The sequence below is a fragment of the Plectropomus leopardus genome, chromosome 23, assembly GCF_026936395.1.
Source record: "Plectropomus leopardus strain MGB_pleo_1.0 chromosome 23, ASM2693639v1, whole genome shotgun sequence".
Lineage (NCBI taxonomy): Eukaryota > Metazoa > Chordata > Actinopteri > Perciformes > Serranidae > Plectropomus > Plectropomus leopardus.
This window is the reverse complement of record NC_142198.1, coordinates 17,226,619-17,243,864: the sequence shown is the minus strand read 5'-3', so window position 1 is coordinate 17,243,864 and position 17,246 is coordinate 17,226,619. Positions and strand designations below refer to the sequence as shown.

Genomic DNA, 17,246 nt, shown 5'->3' with positions numbered 1-17,246 from the left:
TGAGGTTTTTGGTAACTGTACCTTGTCCCATGTGTGAGATGGCCTCCAGCTGCCTGTGTGTTGTTGCTATAGCGATGGCCTCTGGCAGCTGCAGCGGGAAGGGCAGCACATCTCTGCAGAGGGAATTAAATTAAACTGTGAGCATGTGTGTAATCATGACATTTCAACAACTTCTTGGCTAACTGACATCGGGTATACTGTATGGCCAAAAGTATGTGGACACCCATATGTGTTCTCTTCACTTCTGGGAAGGTTTCCTACAAAATTTTGGCTCCTGGCTGCAGGGTTTGTCTATCATTCAGCGATAAGAGCAACAGGGAGGTTGATCAGTTATGTTGGGCAATAATGCGGTGCCGGAGACATTTTGAACAAACTGTTCATCAAAAACGCGTTGCAAATTCGAGAAACACAAGCTTATTAACGAAAAACACAAATACAAAAGTCCACAATTATTGCCGGCAGACTATTACGGCTTGCCCATGCGGAAGAGGAAAGTTATTGCCCGCTTAAGAAATAAGTGAAATGTTGTTCACTACTTAGTGATTGTTACAAATGAGTTAGGAGTATTTTCTGTAACGCTGTAACCAGGGTTCATACACCTTAAAGTGAGTTGGATTTAAGACTTTTAAGATGTTTTTAAGACTCTTTCAATGTCACTTGAATTCAAATTTAAGACCAATTTTTCAGTTGTAGATATTGGCGGAAAAAAATGAACAAAAATCAATTGCTTGAGGTTAGGGGGAAATTGTTTTTTTTAAATTATTTTTTCTAACATAAAACTGTGGTGACGTTAATGCAAGAGGCATTCAGCAAATTATTATTACTTTTTAAAGTTAACCATTTTTTAAGCTTTTGCACTGCAATGTCAAAAAAAAAGATTCATAAAAATCCTTTTATGACTTTTTAAGGATCTGGGGGAACCCTGCCTGTAACAGGAAAGGCTTTCTATAAACTGTTGGCACAAAGTTGAAAGCGTGCCGTTTTTGCCGAGGCATTAAGATTTCCTATCACTGGAACAAAACCATGAAAAACAAACTGTCCACATACTTTTGGCCACACACTGTTTTAATTACAATAAAACATCACCTGCTGATACAGTAGAAGGCCACCAGTCGACACAGGTCGGGGAAGGTGAGTGCTGAGCTCTCCAAGGCGAATGCTGGTTACAGAAGAGACATTTTGATTGACAGCTGTGGGACACGCGTTCAGATCTAACAGGAAACATGGCAGCTGCAAATATTTTCAAGGACTCATCCTCTCTGTCCCACACCACTCCACCCTGTAAGTGTGCGAACTGCACTGCACCACAAACAGTGAGCGGAGAAATGCAGCGTTACGTGTTTCGCAGGTGGACGATGCGTGCTTGTTTTATACTCACTGGAGTCCTCCTCACAGATGAAGCACTCCTTCACAGAGGAGGCACTTTTGTCCGCTGTCACTCTCAAACACAGCACCTTCCTCTGGCTCGAGCTGCACTTACGCACCAAAAAGGTCTGTAAGCACCACAGGAACAAAGTAAAGGGATGTTAAAAAATATGTATGTTATTTTCACAGTTTTTTTTCCTATGGAGGAGGCACAGATGGTGCAAATAAAGTGCAAAACAATAACAAGATAAAACAACAGAAATTATTTTTAGCATTCAGCAGTTATTTCCCATAAATATTAGGAATACTGTCCCAACCTTAGAGAAGCTGCACTTGTTTTATGGAAAATTTGCACAAAAAAGTGTTAAAATGACTTGGTTTTTAAAAAATATTTAACTAATCGTTTTTCTGTCCTTTTGGGAAAATTAAAGCTTTATATCTTTTAATGTTGCTATAGACTTAAAGGAGCAGTGTGACATTTAGGGGGGTTTAGTTCCACCTAGTGGTGAGGATTGCAGATTACAACCAGCTGAAACTTCTCCCAGTTAGAATTCCTTTATTATTTATAGTTTAGGAGGTTTTTTTATGGCCTTTCCGTAGCCAAGGTCTGGTTTGTATGTATATACATGCTAAAAACAATCCTGCACACAACCTTTAAATGGGTCTGAAAGTGTATAATTTTAACTGATAAGGTCATATGATGGAAATACTTGGCTTGTCCGTACCCCAACAGGCTCTCTGAGCAGGATGTAGAGGGCCGAGTCTTGGTTGAGTGACAGCTGCAGCCACACGGGATGTGTGATCAGCAGACGATCCAGGACGCTGAAGACCCGCTGAGAGCCTCGATGGGTGCCGCCCACCTCCTGCATCTGAAACACAGGTACTAGATCATCATTCAGCAGCCATCAGATGAGCTGTTTCTTTTTTTAATGGCTGTTTGAATCTCCATTTCCACAAAAAAACATCACATTTTATCCATTGCTGTTGAAGATTAGTTTTAGCAGTATTTTTTTTTTGCATCTTTTTTTTTTTCAGTGAGTTGTTTTTACACTGGAAAATATATGATAATAAGTATATGAGTGCAGTTTGCCCAGATTTTCCTTTAGAGTCATGCCCACATTGTGCCCCTCAAAGTAGAAACCTGTGCACAGCAGGGTAAAAAGCTGTGCGCTTACACATGCATTTATTATTGAGATCAAGTCAAAGTATCGCTTGGACAAAAATTTGCTGCTAAGCCCCAGATATTTTTTATATGAAGCGCTGAAGAGGTGAACAGATAAAACGTAAACTACTTTGTAATGTAATAAAAAAAACAATTATATATATATGTATATATATATTTAAAAAAAAAAAAAATCTGAGAAGAGAAGGCAAAGGGGACGCCCTCGTAGCTTAATTGTTAAGACGCATTTAATGTAAAATTAACATCCACAATTTGAATCCCTGCCAGGGGACCTTTGCTGCATGTTAAACCCCCCTTTCTCTCCCCATGTTGCCTTTGGGTTTATGAAATCCAATCAGAGTGTGACTGCATTACCACAAATCTGATTTGTGCCAGATTCACGTTTCTAAGCATAAATGTCAGATCTAATGTTTGTTTGTTTTTTCAATTAAAAAGGCAGATATTTTGTTTTATGTCACAGACAAACGCTGCTTTTTGGCATATTATCCTTTTTTAGAGTGTTTAAAGCTTGTATTGGATATCTTTAGCTTGAGAGATGATGAGAAAAGCACGAGAGACAGAGATGCAACGACTGCGGCTACAGGTAAGTCAGCGAACCTTCAGGGTTGCTTAAACAGTAGAGATTGGTTATGATTCGCAAGTTTAACATTACATAGCTTGCAATGCACAATCATTTAGTTTATTTCCAAGTATAACTTTTATGCCTTAATGCCACTCTGTCTGTAACATCCTGTAACATCGAGTGATGTCTGACTGAAAATGTCAAATGTTATTTGCGGCTGCGCAGATCTATCAATTTTCCTACATGGTCCCGTAGCAGTTACATCACTGCATGTAATTTTGAATATGGATAGGGTAAAGGGTCAGTTTATCGTATAATTAGTATATAATATATATTATATGTGTTGGTTTTCATTTACAAAATAACAAAAAATAATGCATTTAATCTAAATGTTGTACAAATACTGACATCCAAATGAACTATTCATGCCCCTGCCTAGTTGATAACCCATTTACAATGACGCATCAAAACTGAAATGAACTGAGATGTTCCAGATTCAATTACACTTACTATTTGGTCTGCCGATGTCACTTTTTTCTAAAACTTTTACATAGATCACTCACTTGCTCCCAAGAATGACAAAAGAGGAAGACAGCATCAATACAACTGAATAAGCCGAAACATTAACACAAACAATAAACAGCACATATTAAAGAAGACACCTACTGTACATACATAATCATGTACAAATATAGCATCAGAAAAGGTAAGTAAATGAGGAAAAAATAAAACAATAACCACAATAATAATACTACTAATAATAAAGCTAGCAATCTTAACCCCTAAGCCAACTCTTACATACTGTCTTAAAGTGATGTTAACTAATTTATCCTTCACCAAACTTCACTTCAAAGTTTCCAAACATTGTAAAGCAGCTTTACATCCTTCTGTTGTGTCTATAATCAAAGTGTTGTTGTGTGTTTCAGAGTGCTGAACACCTCTTCTCCATCTGGCTTCACTATAACGGCAGAAAACTCGACACATTTCTAAAGAATCAATGTGTTTGAACTCAAGACTTTCTGGATAAAAAGCACCGTTACATGTGCTTCAATCACTCACTCTGAACTGTGTGTGTTCTCCTTATTTTTGGCCCTTTAGTGTTAACATTCAATCACAGATTTACTCTCTCTCTTTCCTTCTCTCAGATTGGCTTGCTGCTGGATGTCACACTGTGTGGGCTGCCGGCGAACGCTTGTGAGCGTACCAGCAGATGGTTGCCATGGCAACCTGGGCCTACACATCCTACCAGGCATTCCCACTCAGTGAAACACCCTTTCTCTGACAAGTTAGAGATGCTTGTGCACGCACTCACGCACACACACAGACGCGCGCGCACACACACACACAAAATCTTAAAAAGGTGACAGGTTTTCCGGAGTGCAGAGGTGTTTTATTTCTAGGAAGCTTCTCTATTTTTATTTTTCCCAAAAAATAAATAATAAAATGATTCCATTAATAATCAGTACATTTTTTTAGTGTCTTCCTCCTTCACATCAAAGCACCAAAGTTCCTTCCTAAGCAATGTCTGTGCCGCTCCAAAAATCAGATGCAGCAGCCTGTTTCAGCAATATTAGAGGAAGCATTATGAATATTGTTTTCATTCAATAACACATTTCAATTTTTCACATTTTTCATCACCTGCTGCCACTTATTACATAACTCTACCCTCCTCTTGAGGGAAACCAGTTATCTGCACGCCAATCTGCACTCTGCAGGACCATTAGCAGTCAGCGGTAAATAGCATTAGAGGGGTGAGGAATCAAGTGTGGCAGACATCAATCAAAGGAGGGGCTCTGCGTTATATAATAATCACAGGTTTGCTCTGAAAGCTGTAAGGATTTACAGGAAACTCCTGAAGAAGTTTTCAATTCTGATTAAAACCTGAGAAGAATTGAAAGTTATTCAACACCAAAAGAGCAATTGCCTGGTTATATTTTAGCAACCGTGGCTTGACAGTCACGCTCTGGATTTTTCCACATGTACATATGGTGTGCATGGCGTGATTGTGACAGTCATACTCAGTTAACAGGAAGCTTGAATCCAGAAATACAAGAGTAAATATGAAAGGAATAGATTAAAAAGTAGGGCTGTAAATTATACCAGTTGAGTCAGATTTGGCTGTTCAATACAAATATTTGATGATTTGTTTTGTTTTTAATACAAAGTTTAAAAGTCTGAAAGGGCTCCGCAGGACGTTCAGTGTTACAGCAGCATTAACGTAATATAGTAAACAAACTAACTGCTCAAATTGGTCGTAAATGTGCAACAACATTTTTTGCCAACACTAGATATCAAAACACTTCCAGAGACTTTGTTGTATTAAGTTGCTGTCAACTTTCAATTCACCACTTCTAATCTAAGAAGGTCTCTCTCACTCCTCTGTGACGCTGTCTGCACGTCCGCAGCTCTCTAATTCAAAGAGTAGCATGAGGTCAAGAGAACTCACTCCACAGCCAAATCTGGGGAACAAATCGTCCCCAAAAATGTCCCTTCACTGCATGTTGACTAGCAAAAAAACAAAACAAAAAACAAACAAACAAACAAAAAAGACTGCTCGACTTGAGCAATCTCAATCAACTGAGGGGTCTCCAACTGATGATTCGAATCTCAGCCTTTCAAGGGCCAGCCTAATAAAAAAGAGAGTTGTGAGCTCTAATGTAAACTGAAAATGTTAGCATGCCTGGCTAATTAACCTGCTACCTACACTAGCAACCTTGCCTGAGTTTGTGCTTCTCATGTATTTACGAACATCTGGACTTTTCAAACATAATTATCTTTTAGAGAAACTGAAGATTATGTCTAATACATGAAAAGCACAAACTCAAGCTTGTGGTAACCTTTCATTTTTCCCACAGGAAAGCAGCAAGTTATCAGTTATCTATATAATTTTGCAGGGCTACAGGTTAGGTAAGAAAAACACCTGGTCAGGTCTGACACAGTCACTGTGTGGGAGCCAAGCCATGCTACTATATCAGTTCAGAGGAAGGATGGCAGCTCTGTCCAGCTCTTTATTTGGTTTGAGGAAGTTTACACACAAACTTCTGCCAGACTCACTTTGTCTTCTACAAACACAGCATACTGTCAAGCATAAATCCAATCACAGTGCTGTCCAAGTCTATTTTGTCTCTAATAAGCAACCAAACCATTCCAAGATTATTCTGGAATATACAAAAATTCTAACACCATCTATTTTAAAACAAAGAACTGTTCATATTCAGCAATTCATGTTTGTTCTCTTTGGGCGACACGACACTGAGGTCAATTTTTCAAACATAATTTAAGTCCTGATCGACTGTAAGAAGGACATCCAGGCTTTCTAGTGATGCAACACATATTAGGGTGTGATTAACAGAGCATATCTTGCCTGACCTCACCAAAGTGGAGTCACAGAGTTCGAGCTGACTGATCTGTCTGGCATAAAGACATGAACCTGCAGTTTCACAGTTAAAATAAAACAGTGACTGCGGGGATGAGGAGGAGCTTGAATAGCCAGTCAGAAACACGAGTGGACCAACAGTGTTGTCGAGCTGATGTTAGGCTGTATTCCCATGGTGCATCTGGACCATTAAGGAGTAATAACAACAAAGGCGAGCACTATAGACAGGATAGATCCTGAAATTGAGGCTTATCAAAATGGACATGTCTTAACAATAAAACGCATTGTTTAAGAAATTAATCACTGTTGTTTATGTAAAATGCATATGTTTAATATGCAAAGTTTGACCTGTGTAAGGGTGGGCAGGACTTAGCAACCTTTCAAAAACAGAGTATAACTATTTTTTCTTTTAAAGATACACTTCAGACAATCTTCACTTTGAAACAGACATACTTCACATGAGCACCACAAGTCAACAAGCATCATCATCTTCATATTAGGAGTCAAATATTTCTTATTTCAAGGTGTGCTTTGAAAAAAAAAAAAAAAGCTATGAGTGTGAGTCTGAGTGGGCCTGCAGAGTCACCCTATTGTGTTTCTGGAGCCAACCACCACGCAGATCCACAGTCCGATGACCCAACCACACACACACAACCACATAAGGCTATAAGGCAAGCAGAGAGAGAGAGAAAAAACGGAGAGCAAGACCCTTGTGTTTCGCTAGCCATTTCCAGGCCCGCCTTACATAAAATGCAGCGCTGCCCACACACACACAGCGAGACTTATGTAATTCCCTCTGAGAAAGAGAGCCACACAGAGAGGGAGAAACAGAAGAGAGAGATAAAAGATACAATGATGAAAAGAGAAAAGACGGGACTGAAAATTAAAGCTGGGTAAGGAAATCACATCTTCAGCGGGCCTGCAGCGCTCAAGTTCAAGCTGGCAGACTGAAAGTGTAATAAGCAGAAGGAGACGTACACTGTATATCTAACAAGGTGTTTTTGCACCTGAGGGCAGCGGCAGCAGCAGCAGCCGGGAACCCAGCGGGAAAGACCAGGAAGTCTGATGCTGCTGAACGCATCGAGGACTTAACAAGTAGATGAAAAGACAGTTAGGGCAAGACTTGTCTGAAGAGGGAAGAAGAGAGTGGAAGTAGTAAGAGAAGTGCTGAGCCCAGTAGTGGGAGTCTGCGGGGAGTTGTAGAGAAAAGCGGAGTTTCGGAAAACCCTGAATTCCTCTCTTATGGGAGACAGTAGAAGAGAAAGACCGGGCTTAAGCAGGCAAATCTGGCATTTCCAAAAATCATTGTGCTGTTATTGGGCATTTTGGATGGGGAACTATACCACCTGACAGTTAAAAAAGTCTGTTATGCTATATCGTTTCGTTTACGTCATCTGATAATGCTTTACGTCCGTCAGTGTGGAGAGGGGGGTATCTACACAATGCATGGAACCAAAACAAACAAATATGGAGGAGTGATACTGAATGTGGGGATTCGGCACAAGACACTGACACCAACTGGGCTACTCAAAACAACGAAGAGCTCACACCCAAAAGAGTGGCCCCTTCTGTCGTTCGGACATGGGCTGGGTATTAAAAATCAGACTCAGAACTAGGGGTGGGTAAATATACGAATATATTTGATGCATCTGGCTTATTCCATGTGTGATGTATAAAATGATGTTATAATGAACAGAAATTGTCTTGTTTTTTAGCGCTGCACACTTATACAGTCATATTCTGTATACCCTGAGGAAATCTCAGGAAGTTATGAAGGTATGAAATATTACATACCACCCAAGTCTACAGGGAACATCAAATATTATTGTGCAAACATTGACTGACTGCTGCAGAAACCCTGACTAGTTTACACCTTTTTGCAGAAAATATGAGATATTTGGAAAGAGATGCAAAACTGGACAGAAGGACTGACTGACATGCTGGCTGAGCGAGTGATGACGGATTGATGGAGTGACTCAAACATTCACAGAATATGATTTTTTTTTTTTTTTGGGCAGATCTGAGAAAACATAACAGGCGCTATAGGTGAATTACATTTTCCTTTATATTTTCAAGGTGTTATCAGAGAAAAAAACATAATTCGTGCAGTTAGAATAAGTATGATTTACGCAGAAAACATCACCAGCCATCACTCATCAGACCACAGTGTCATGAATCTGTTAATCTGATATTAACACAATTCTTCATTTGACGAGTTCTTGATTAAAAGGCACTCGAGACGAAAAAAGAAGGCTTTCAGGTCTGGAGGTGGAGCGGAAGTTGAACTGACCTAAATGCAGCTGAAGAGGAGGATGATGAAAACACAGGATTTGAAATTCTCAGCAGAACAGTGTAGGATGAAAGAGATCACTGACATTGATCAGCTGCTCAGCAGAAAGCTCAGCCTGGTGCAGATGGACAACATCATGGTGTCCAGATTTGTCCACCTCCAGACCAGTTCCCCATCTGGTTACAGATAAGCAGAGAGGCAACCCTAAGGGATCACTGGTTTCAACCTTATTTGAGGAATCTCAACACTTTGAGCCACCTCCAGATGTTCCCTGATGACAGCTCTGTCATGAGCAGCAGAGGAAGAGGAGGAGGGGAGGGAAGGGGAACCACCTACAGCTCAGCGTCTGCGAGGTGAATGAGCTCACAGCGGAGCGCAAAATAAACTGGAGCCATTGAGAGTGAGGAGGTGATTGAAGTAGAGTGAGGGGCCTCCATGCAACTTTACTGACATAGTGCATGGAAAAGGAAAATCATTGGTCTCGATTGTTACTTTTTTCAGCTATTTTTCATACAAATTTGAACTTTTTTAAATGCTCCTTTTAAAATGCTTTATGTTGATCCTCATAAAGGCCGCCAAACACATTGTTTTGACAATAAGGTTGATCGTAAAGGTTAAAGTTCAATCTAAGGTACACATTTTTCCTCTTACAAGCAGTGCTATTTGTCCGTCTAGATTGTTTTGGTGTGAGTTGTAGCATGTTGGAGATAGTGACCGTAGAAATGTCTAGCTTTAACAAAACGTGGTGAAACAGCGTTTTGTTATCGTGCAGCACAAACCTGGAATAACCAGATGCTGTTCAACAAGGCCCCATTCTGAGTCAGTGCTAAAAACATATATGTTTTTAACACTGCCGATTCCACCCTGTAATGACTAAACTTTTTTTAACTCGATTTTAAATCATTTTAAATAAGCCTTTGCATAAAACATCAAAACAAATATGATTCTTATTCAAAGTGCATCTCCCAGAGAAAATGTGAATAAAATTGCACTGAAACTTTTGACCCAAAATGTAATTAACACAGCACTGCTTTCATTTTTATCTAGCTATCTTCCCGCCAATGACCAAATCCTTGCTCAAAATAAGATGGTACAGTTCTGTTAGTGATGTAATCTTCCTGGCCTTCATGTATTCATGCTACAGCAGATTGTGATTGTTTTTCCAGGTTTAGCAAGTCCATTGTGCCATTTTCTCTTTGCACATGTTTGTATCTTTTATGTCCCAATAACAGATGATGACAGCTGATGATGGATTATTTTTGTTTTGCCCTACTGCAGTTGAAACATTAAGTTTTTCACCGGCTGCCACTGCAGGGTGCATGCATAGCAGGCACCTCTTAAAAAGTGAAAGGCTCATTGTTAGTTCAGTTGGGAAGCCAAAATCATGATTGTGATTAATTTTCAATTAGTTGTGCAGCCAAGTTCCTACTTAAACTGCTCACAACATGGTCTGTGGATTACCTTGAGTAACTGGGTCATGATTTCTGGAAAGAGACATTGCTATTGAGTTTTTCCAAATGTATTTTTTTTTTTTTGCATTTTAAGCACCTTATGCTGAGTGCAATCTAGTTCCATTATATTGGAGAGAAAGCAGACATCGCTATGGACAATATATCCAACACACTGCAACTCACATCGAAACAATCTGCATTTATATAAAGCACTACAGGTAAGAGAAAAAAGTGGATTTTTGAGTAAATTAAGAATTCAGCCTTAGATCACTCAATCTGCAAAGTTAACAGTGGTTATTTTGCTCTTATAAAAAAAATCACTTCAGCCTGCCTCCTGTACTTCTACTCCAGCACTGTTTTCCTACACTTCCCAGAATGACTTTCAGCAGCCTCCACATGCACATGAACGTGTATTCAGCTAAGTATTTTGTGTAGGTGGATGTAGCCATAATGATAGAGATAGTAAGAGCAAAAGAGCGCAGGGGTCCAGTGAAGAAAAAAAAACTGCCCTTTACACTTAACACAACAAATCATCTAGCTGCAATCTGGTCTCTTGAGGATAAAGCCAGAGGAGAAATTAATTTCTCAGCCTCTTCGAAGATTTCTGATCATTACTCCAAGATACTGAGGCTGAAAATGCTTCTGGTGTTTACGACTGATGTATTTTCAAACTCAGTTTTCACTGCAATATCTCAGTGATTAATCATCTGTACTGTTCATTGCATTTTACCAGCTATCCACAGCAACACAAAACATAACGAAATAAGTCCAGAGACAGTTCCAGAGACTCTGGAGACAGCAGCAGGGGAAGACGAGGAGGAAACCGAATCCTCCACAACATCTCCCACCCCCTTGACACTGAGCTGATGCAGCCACACACACCATCTCCAGCCTCTGCTTCATCATCCGAGGTGCAACACAGAGTCTTCACAACATTTTTTCTCCACCAAAGTAACCTCCAGCCAACAAACATGTAACGAGAGTGATACTGAAAACAGACAGCGATGTCGTGCACTTTGCTTGTTGTCACATCCTACATACGGTATTTCCATCTGGAGATTTTGATGAGCAGGCAGCTATCCGGCCACTGTAGATTCACACATTTGTTTTTTTCTTATTTTGATAAAAGTATGCGCTTTAGTTCTTTTTGATTTTTTCATGTTTATTTTTATTTTTTTAACTGTATATATTCTAAATGTATTCTCTGTCTTTTTTTTTATACATTTATCCTTCCATAACACAGTGTCATGTCTACATGCTTACAAATTTACCACAGAAAATCAACAATTTCCCTTATTTTAAACAGCTTCTACTTTTTTGTCTGGGTTAGGGATGTTAGTTTTGAATAATTTATCTTTTGATAGGCTGACACGCATTAACTGGTAACTGGAAAATTTTTAAGAAAAAACTCAAGAGGCCTTTTCTTTTAGTCTTATGCTCCACTGCCTCCACAGCTTTAATGCAGCATTTCCAAGAGCAATCTATTTAAAAGTGGTAAAACTATAATGTTTTGCAATGTAAATGTCTTGACTTCCACTTTATTTTCTGTCAGCTCTGCTATCAGAAAGCTGGCTAGCCGTGTTAATGTAAAAACATATCAGGGGTGAGAATCACCTGAGACTCCCAAGATATGATATATTCACAAAACAAAATTTATAATAAAGGATTTTCATTTTAAACATTAAAATATATTGCGTTATATTTTGTGATTTATTACCATTTTTTCAACTACAAATTATGTCCCGAAAGGAAACTTTTTAAGATGTTTCAGAGTTCACAAATGGGGGATTTACTGACACTTTTTATGGAATAGAGCAAAACTTGAAAGTCTCTTAAGCTAATATTAACCACTGACCTTTTTTAAGACACACATTCAAAAGCCCCATTGACTTGCTAACTCATTTCCAGGTATTTGGACTCTATAGGTTGTCATGGGTAACCAGTAAAAATGATCCTTGATGGTTAACAGCTTAACAGTTAATGGTTAACGTCCCTGTTCAGGGTTTACTTTCCTTATTTTACTTTTGAGCATCGAATTCAGGAAGCTGCAAACTTGTAACCTACTCATACAATAACACTGAGGGAAATTACTCATACTCAATTCATATTCAAACTGTCAGTCAAAAAAACAGAACTTTTAAATTCTTAAATACACACAGACATTTCACCTCTAATTATGACAGAAAAGAACAACAGACACTTCCGGTGAGAAGTAAACCCCAAACTTCACTAAAACTTTTGCAGTCCAGTCACAAAATAAAGCGTCCGTAGTACACACTGTCACTCACTGCAGAGGCAACTGAGATCTTTTTTCACTATAGCAAAGATGGCCAGGCTACCGTAGATACTTGTTCAAATTAGCAATTAAAAAAACTTGAGTTTGTGCATTTTCAACCATGACAGGTGCATCCGAACCAGCTTCTCCACAGTGGGTATGGAGAGTGTCCAGTGATAATCTCCAGTAACTGTGCCAGTTTTTGTGTTTCACAATTATCCATCATAACGAGCTGAAGTCCTTCCACCTCTCCTGTCTGGCCTTGGTTCAACTAGCTTCTGTAACTTAATGGGTTTTCTCATAAAGGGTTTCTTTAGCCCTTTCATGAATGCAATCTGTTAAAGTAGTGGCCTTTTGGTACTCTAATACCGCTCTCTGTAATGGCTCTTTTCATACATGACAGGATCCCAATAAGGCCCAAGAAATACATTCAAAAATCTCCCAGGACATACACCGCACTTTTGTTTTGGTGTCATGCATAGGTGATGTTGACGTCAGCTGTACTTTCATGTGGTAAAGACACTGAATCAGTCACTCAGATCTTTTTCAGTTTAATTCAATCTGGATGTGCAGTCCATAAGATTGATTTTATTAGAGCTGTGATGATTCTTTTTTTTTTAGGATAACCAATATGTTATCTTTTCCTTTATGATTTTATATCTTTTATAAACTAAAGAATATATGCACACTTGATAACTACATTTTTTAAAATACTTAGAATTCAGTCTAGAGAAAATTGAGAAGTGCACCTCAGCAAGAGCCTGCTCAGAGTACTGATGAAAAACACACACAGGCTACTCATATGCTGAATTCTTTAAAATATGAAAACTTTAAATGAGATTTGGATAGTAATGGACAGGTTTTGTGGGAAATTGTAAACTGTAGTTTTTCTGTGGTTAACGCTGCACCTTTTTACTTCAAGATCATTAAGGTTTTTCTCTGTTCACTGTGACAGCAACGTCTTTTTTCCACAAATTTAATGAAACATGGAATGAGTGACTGATCATTTTGTAGGCAAAGTCGATTAAAATCCTTCCAGTGTTCATTGTTCAGGATGTTTTTACCATGAGCTGAGTTCTCAGCAGAGGATTCACTAATTCACCACTTATTTACAATGTTTAACACTATCAATATGGTGAAATGGAAACCTGTTTTGATTAATTTAGCTGGAAAATACAGTAATTATATGACAACATATATCAACTGAATGACTGTTTATCTCTGGGGTTTAAATAATGACCATTAACAAGGTAAATACACCTATTAACACCCATAAGTCTCCCTTATTAACACACCTTGTCAGACATTTAAAAAAGGTAATTTGCAATTTCTCTTAGTGCTAGGTGCTATTAGTGTAACAAAACACAAGAGTGCAGTCACTTCCTGGAGGTGTGTTGTCACTGTGAGGTTGCTAGGCAACCAGCAGAGACACCACACAGTACTGGACGGAAGAATAAACTGTTCATTTCAACACTTAAACTCTCTATACAAGTAGACAGAGACCAGCGTTAACCCTTTGAAACATACCAAACTAGATTGATTTCTTTTAAAGCAACTTGACAACACATGGCCTAAAAATTAAGAAGACATTAGTAAAATTTAAAAGAAAATTACCTGGAAATTAACAAAAAAAGAAGGAAAAAATAATAAACAAACAAGAAAAAAAATGCAGAAAAATAAAGAATAAATGTATATGTTTTGTTTTCATTAAAGATTATAATGATTGTAATAACTATAATGATTATGAGTATATTTGGACATTTTCCCCATGTTTTAGAAAGAAATCAAACCATTTGCAAAGGTTTCAAAGGGTTAAACAGCTTGTGAGAGGTGTCTAAACGCAGCACGAGAAACCTGAACCAGGTTATAAGAGGTTACCCCGATGAAGTTTCTCTGACATAACACACATGCCAAATTATAGTTGACCACACATTAATGAGCAATGGCTGTTTGCTCACAAACAAACGGGTCAAAAACACAACAACTATGCACTTATTATTCATCTCTATTCATCATGTTTGACGCCAACCACAAGCGTCAGACTGTAAAATCTTTCATTCTGCACAAGAGTGACCATGACGATGGCTAAGTATAGCCAGCAGCCCATCAGTGCATGCGTAGGATGACTAATGGAACAACATAATTGCAGTGGGCTATAAGTATCCGCAGGGGGCAACAGTGGGCACGGGGGCCTGCTGACTGAAGACAGGTGTCCGTTTTGATGCCTGCTGCAAAAGCGCCGTAGTGATGGCACTCGGGGCCAGTGACGAGGAGCTGAGAGCTGTGTGTTACTGCGTGTGTGCGACAAAGTCGTACAAAGGCATTAGCGTGAGTCAGAAGTAACAGAAGTGTGGTAGAGAAGAAAGCCTGTTAGCATAACTGTGAATATTCATAATTTTAGAAGCATATCAGTTAACTGGTGCCGTGATTCAGAGGGGGCATTATCACAAATAGTTCTGTCAGACCAGCAGCATGTGTGTGTGTGTGTGTGTGTGTGTGTGTGTGTGTGTGTCCATCATGATGTCATGAAATCTTTAAACTGTCTCACATTTCTGCATGAATGGTCTACAGAGTCTTTCCTTGATTTGTCTCTGCAGGGTGACACTGAACTACAACTCTGAATCGACCTCTTGCTTTGACTGAAAACTCTGAATACATGAAATCATTCACTGATCTCCCCTTTTTTGATGGAGATGCTCTGATGCAAATAAAGGCCTGCTGCGGCCTCCAGAGGCCCACACGAAATAAACAAATCACAAGTGCTGGGAGATATGGTTAAAATCGTGATCACATTATTACTCTAGATATTTTTAGATTTTGATACTGTAACACAATATGGCAAGCTATGTATAAAATAATCAAACTGATGTTCAAAGCAACGACACAAGTTCTACTGTTAGGTGTCAAACAAAACCATTTTTTTGGTATTTCTATTAAATAACTCAAAACTAAATAACAAAGACTGATGACCCATTCCCACACAGTGAAGCCAAAATTACAGATTTTTATTATTAATTTTTGGTGGTAATGTTATCTATTTTATCAAGTAGTTTTAGAACTTGCCTATCCTGTTATTTGTCCTATTTTTTATTATTTGGTTTTCTTTTATTATTACTTTTTATTAGCGCTTGACTGTAAAACAGTTTGAATAACATTTGTGCATAAGGTGCAATCTGCAAACCTCAACACTTGACCAACTGACCACCTAAATCTCACACATTTCACCTTTCCCCTATAATAATAATAATAACTCATAATTTATCAGATTATTTACATACAATGGCTATTATCAGTATGGCTTGGTTGTGTTTTTGGTTCTTGCCTCTTGTTTGCATGGTTACATGCATTAAATAGGATAAATGTTGACTGCTTTGCTGTTTTCTGGCATGCTTACAGTAATTTCCATTGTTGTTCTAAAATTGTTATAAAATTACATTATGTTTTTATATGTTATTGCTCTGTAAAGCACTTTGAATTGTCCTCTTGTATGAAATCTACTCTACAGATAAAACTGCCTTCTCCTGCCTTGGCTTATAAGTAAACACATTTTTAAAAAAAATACAATTGAATGAATAAATATTGTGAATTAAAAGCTATTTTATTTTGCCTAAAAAATGTAGCTATTTGAGTACAAGTATAAAGTAACGTTATACAATAATAGAGGATTATCTGTGATCTCAAAAGTACATTTCTTGAGAAAATTTACTTAATTATAGTCCAGTATTGCATTTAAAATATTTTAAAAGGTGCCACAAACATATAAAAATCTACTCATTTTGCTAAAGTGCCTAATTTTCATATTTTTAGCGGATTAAATGATTACCTGTAGTGAGGGAGCACCTGTCATAGTTAGCGTTAGCAAACTCAGCTCTACAAGATGTTAGCATCTTTTAAAATTTCTTATCTCACATGTTGGTTTTTCGGCTAATAACTTCAGCGTTTAGCTTAAATATTATCACTTTTACTTTCGGCTATTTTCGGCAAAAAAAACTCCAAAAACTCACCATACGCTACCTGTCATACACCAAGTGGCAAGCTAACGGTTAGCAACAAGCTAGCGAACGGAGCAAAGCAGTTAGCAGCTAAAGAGTCAGATATTTCCCTCACGAAACCAAACACAGAAGAAAAAGACAATAAATAGCGGACTTACATTCGCAGGGTGGCCAAAAACATGGCTCCATATGAATAACAATGTTGCTCCATAACTCCTCGATGTGTAAATATGAAGCAAATATTAGCTAAAACGTGTCACTTATCAAATAAAAAGCTAATGGTAAGTTAATGTTGTGTCTACACTTTCTTCTGTTGCCCCCTGGTGGCCAAAGTTGGTTAATGCAGGTGAGTGTCCATATGAAGGACGGTAGCCTATATAACACAGATATTTAATTTTATGAGGTTTATATTTATTTTATATTTTATATTTAGTTTATATTTTATTGCTGGGTATTTTAATTTTAAAACAGTTTTAATACATACTAAATACTAGGGACATTAAAGTGGTAAAAAGGTGGTAGAGGGGTTCATCTGCATGACAGAAGGCCATACATGTTTCTATTTTTTTTTTTTTTGGAACATTTCTCAGATGTTAGGGTATTTCTAGGACTAAAAATATTTCTAGGACTCCAGGATGTTTCTAGGACTTTAGAACATTTCAAGGTTTTTGGGACGTTTTTTGGATTTTAGGATGTTTCTAGGATTCTAGGACATTTCAAGGTTATTTTTGGACATTTCTAAGACTTTAGGA

General features: G+C 38.1%; 1 protein-coding gene across 3 annotated transcripts in view; it reads right to left on the bottom strand.

The window, feature by feature from the left end:
- The window catches only part of rin1b (Ras and Rab interactor 1b), a 41,359-nt gene that overhangs the window by 17,448 nt on the left and 6,665 nt on the right, over positions 1-17,246 (bottom strand). The window contains exons 1-5 of one of the 3 annotated variants that reach the window (XM_042512577.2): positions 16,653-16,824; positions 2,091-2,234; positions 1,379-1,493; positions 1,087-1,159; positions 22-113 (exon numbers count right to left, since the gene is read on the bottom strand). In XM_042512577.2, the coding sequence (XP_042368511.1) occupies positions 22-113; positions 1,087-1,159; positions 1,379-1,493; positions 2,091-2,234 (424 nt within the window). In that variant the 5' untranslated portion in view covers positions 16,653-16,824. Of the gene's footprint in view, positions 1-21; positions 114-1,086; positions 1,160-1,378; positions 1,494-2,090; positions 2,249-16,652; positions 16,825-17,246 lie in introns of those variants that run through there. The other 2 variants (XM_088073905.1, XM_042512578.2) reach the window with 2 other exon arrangements.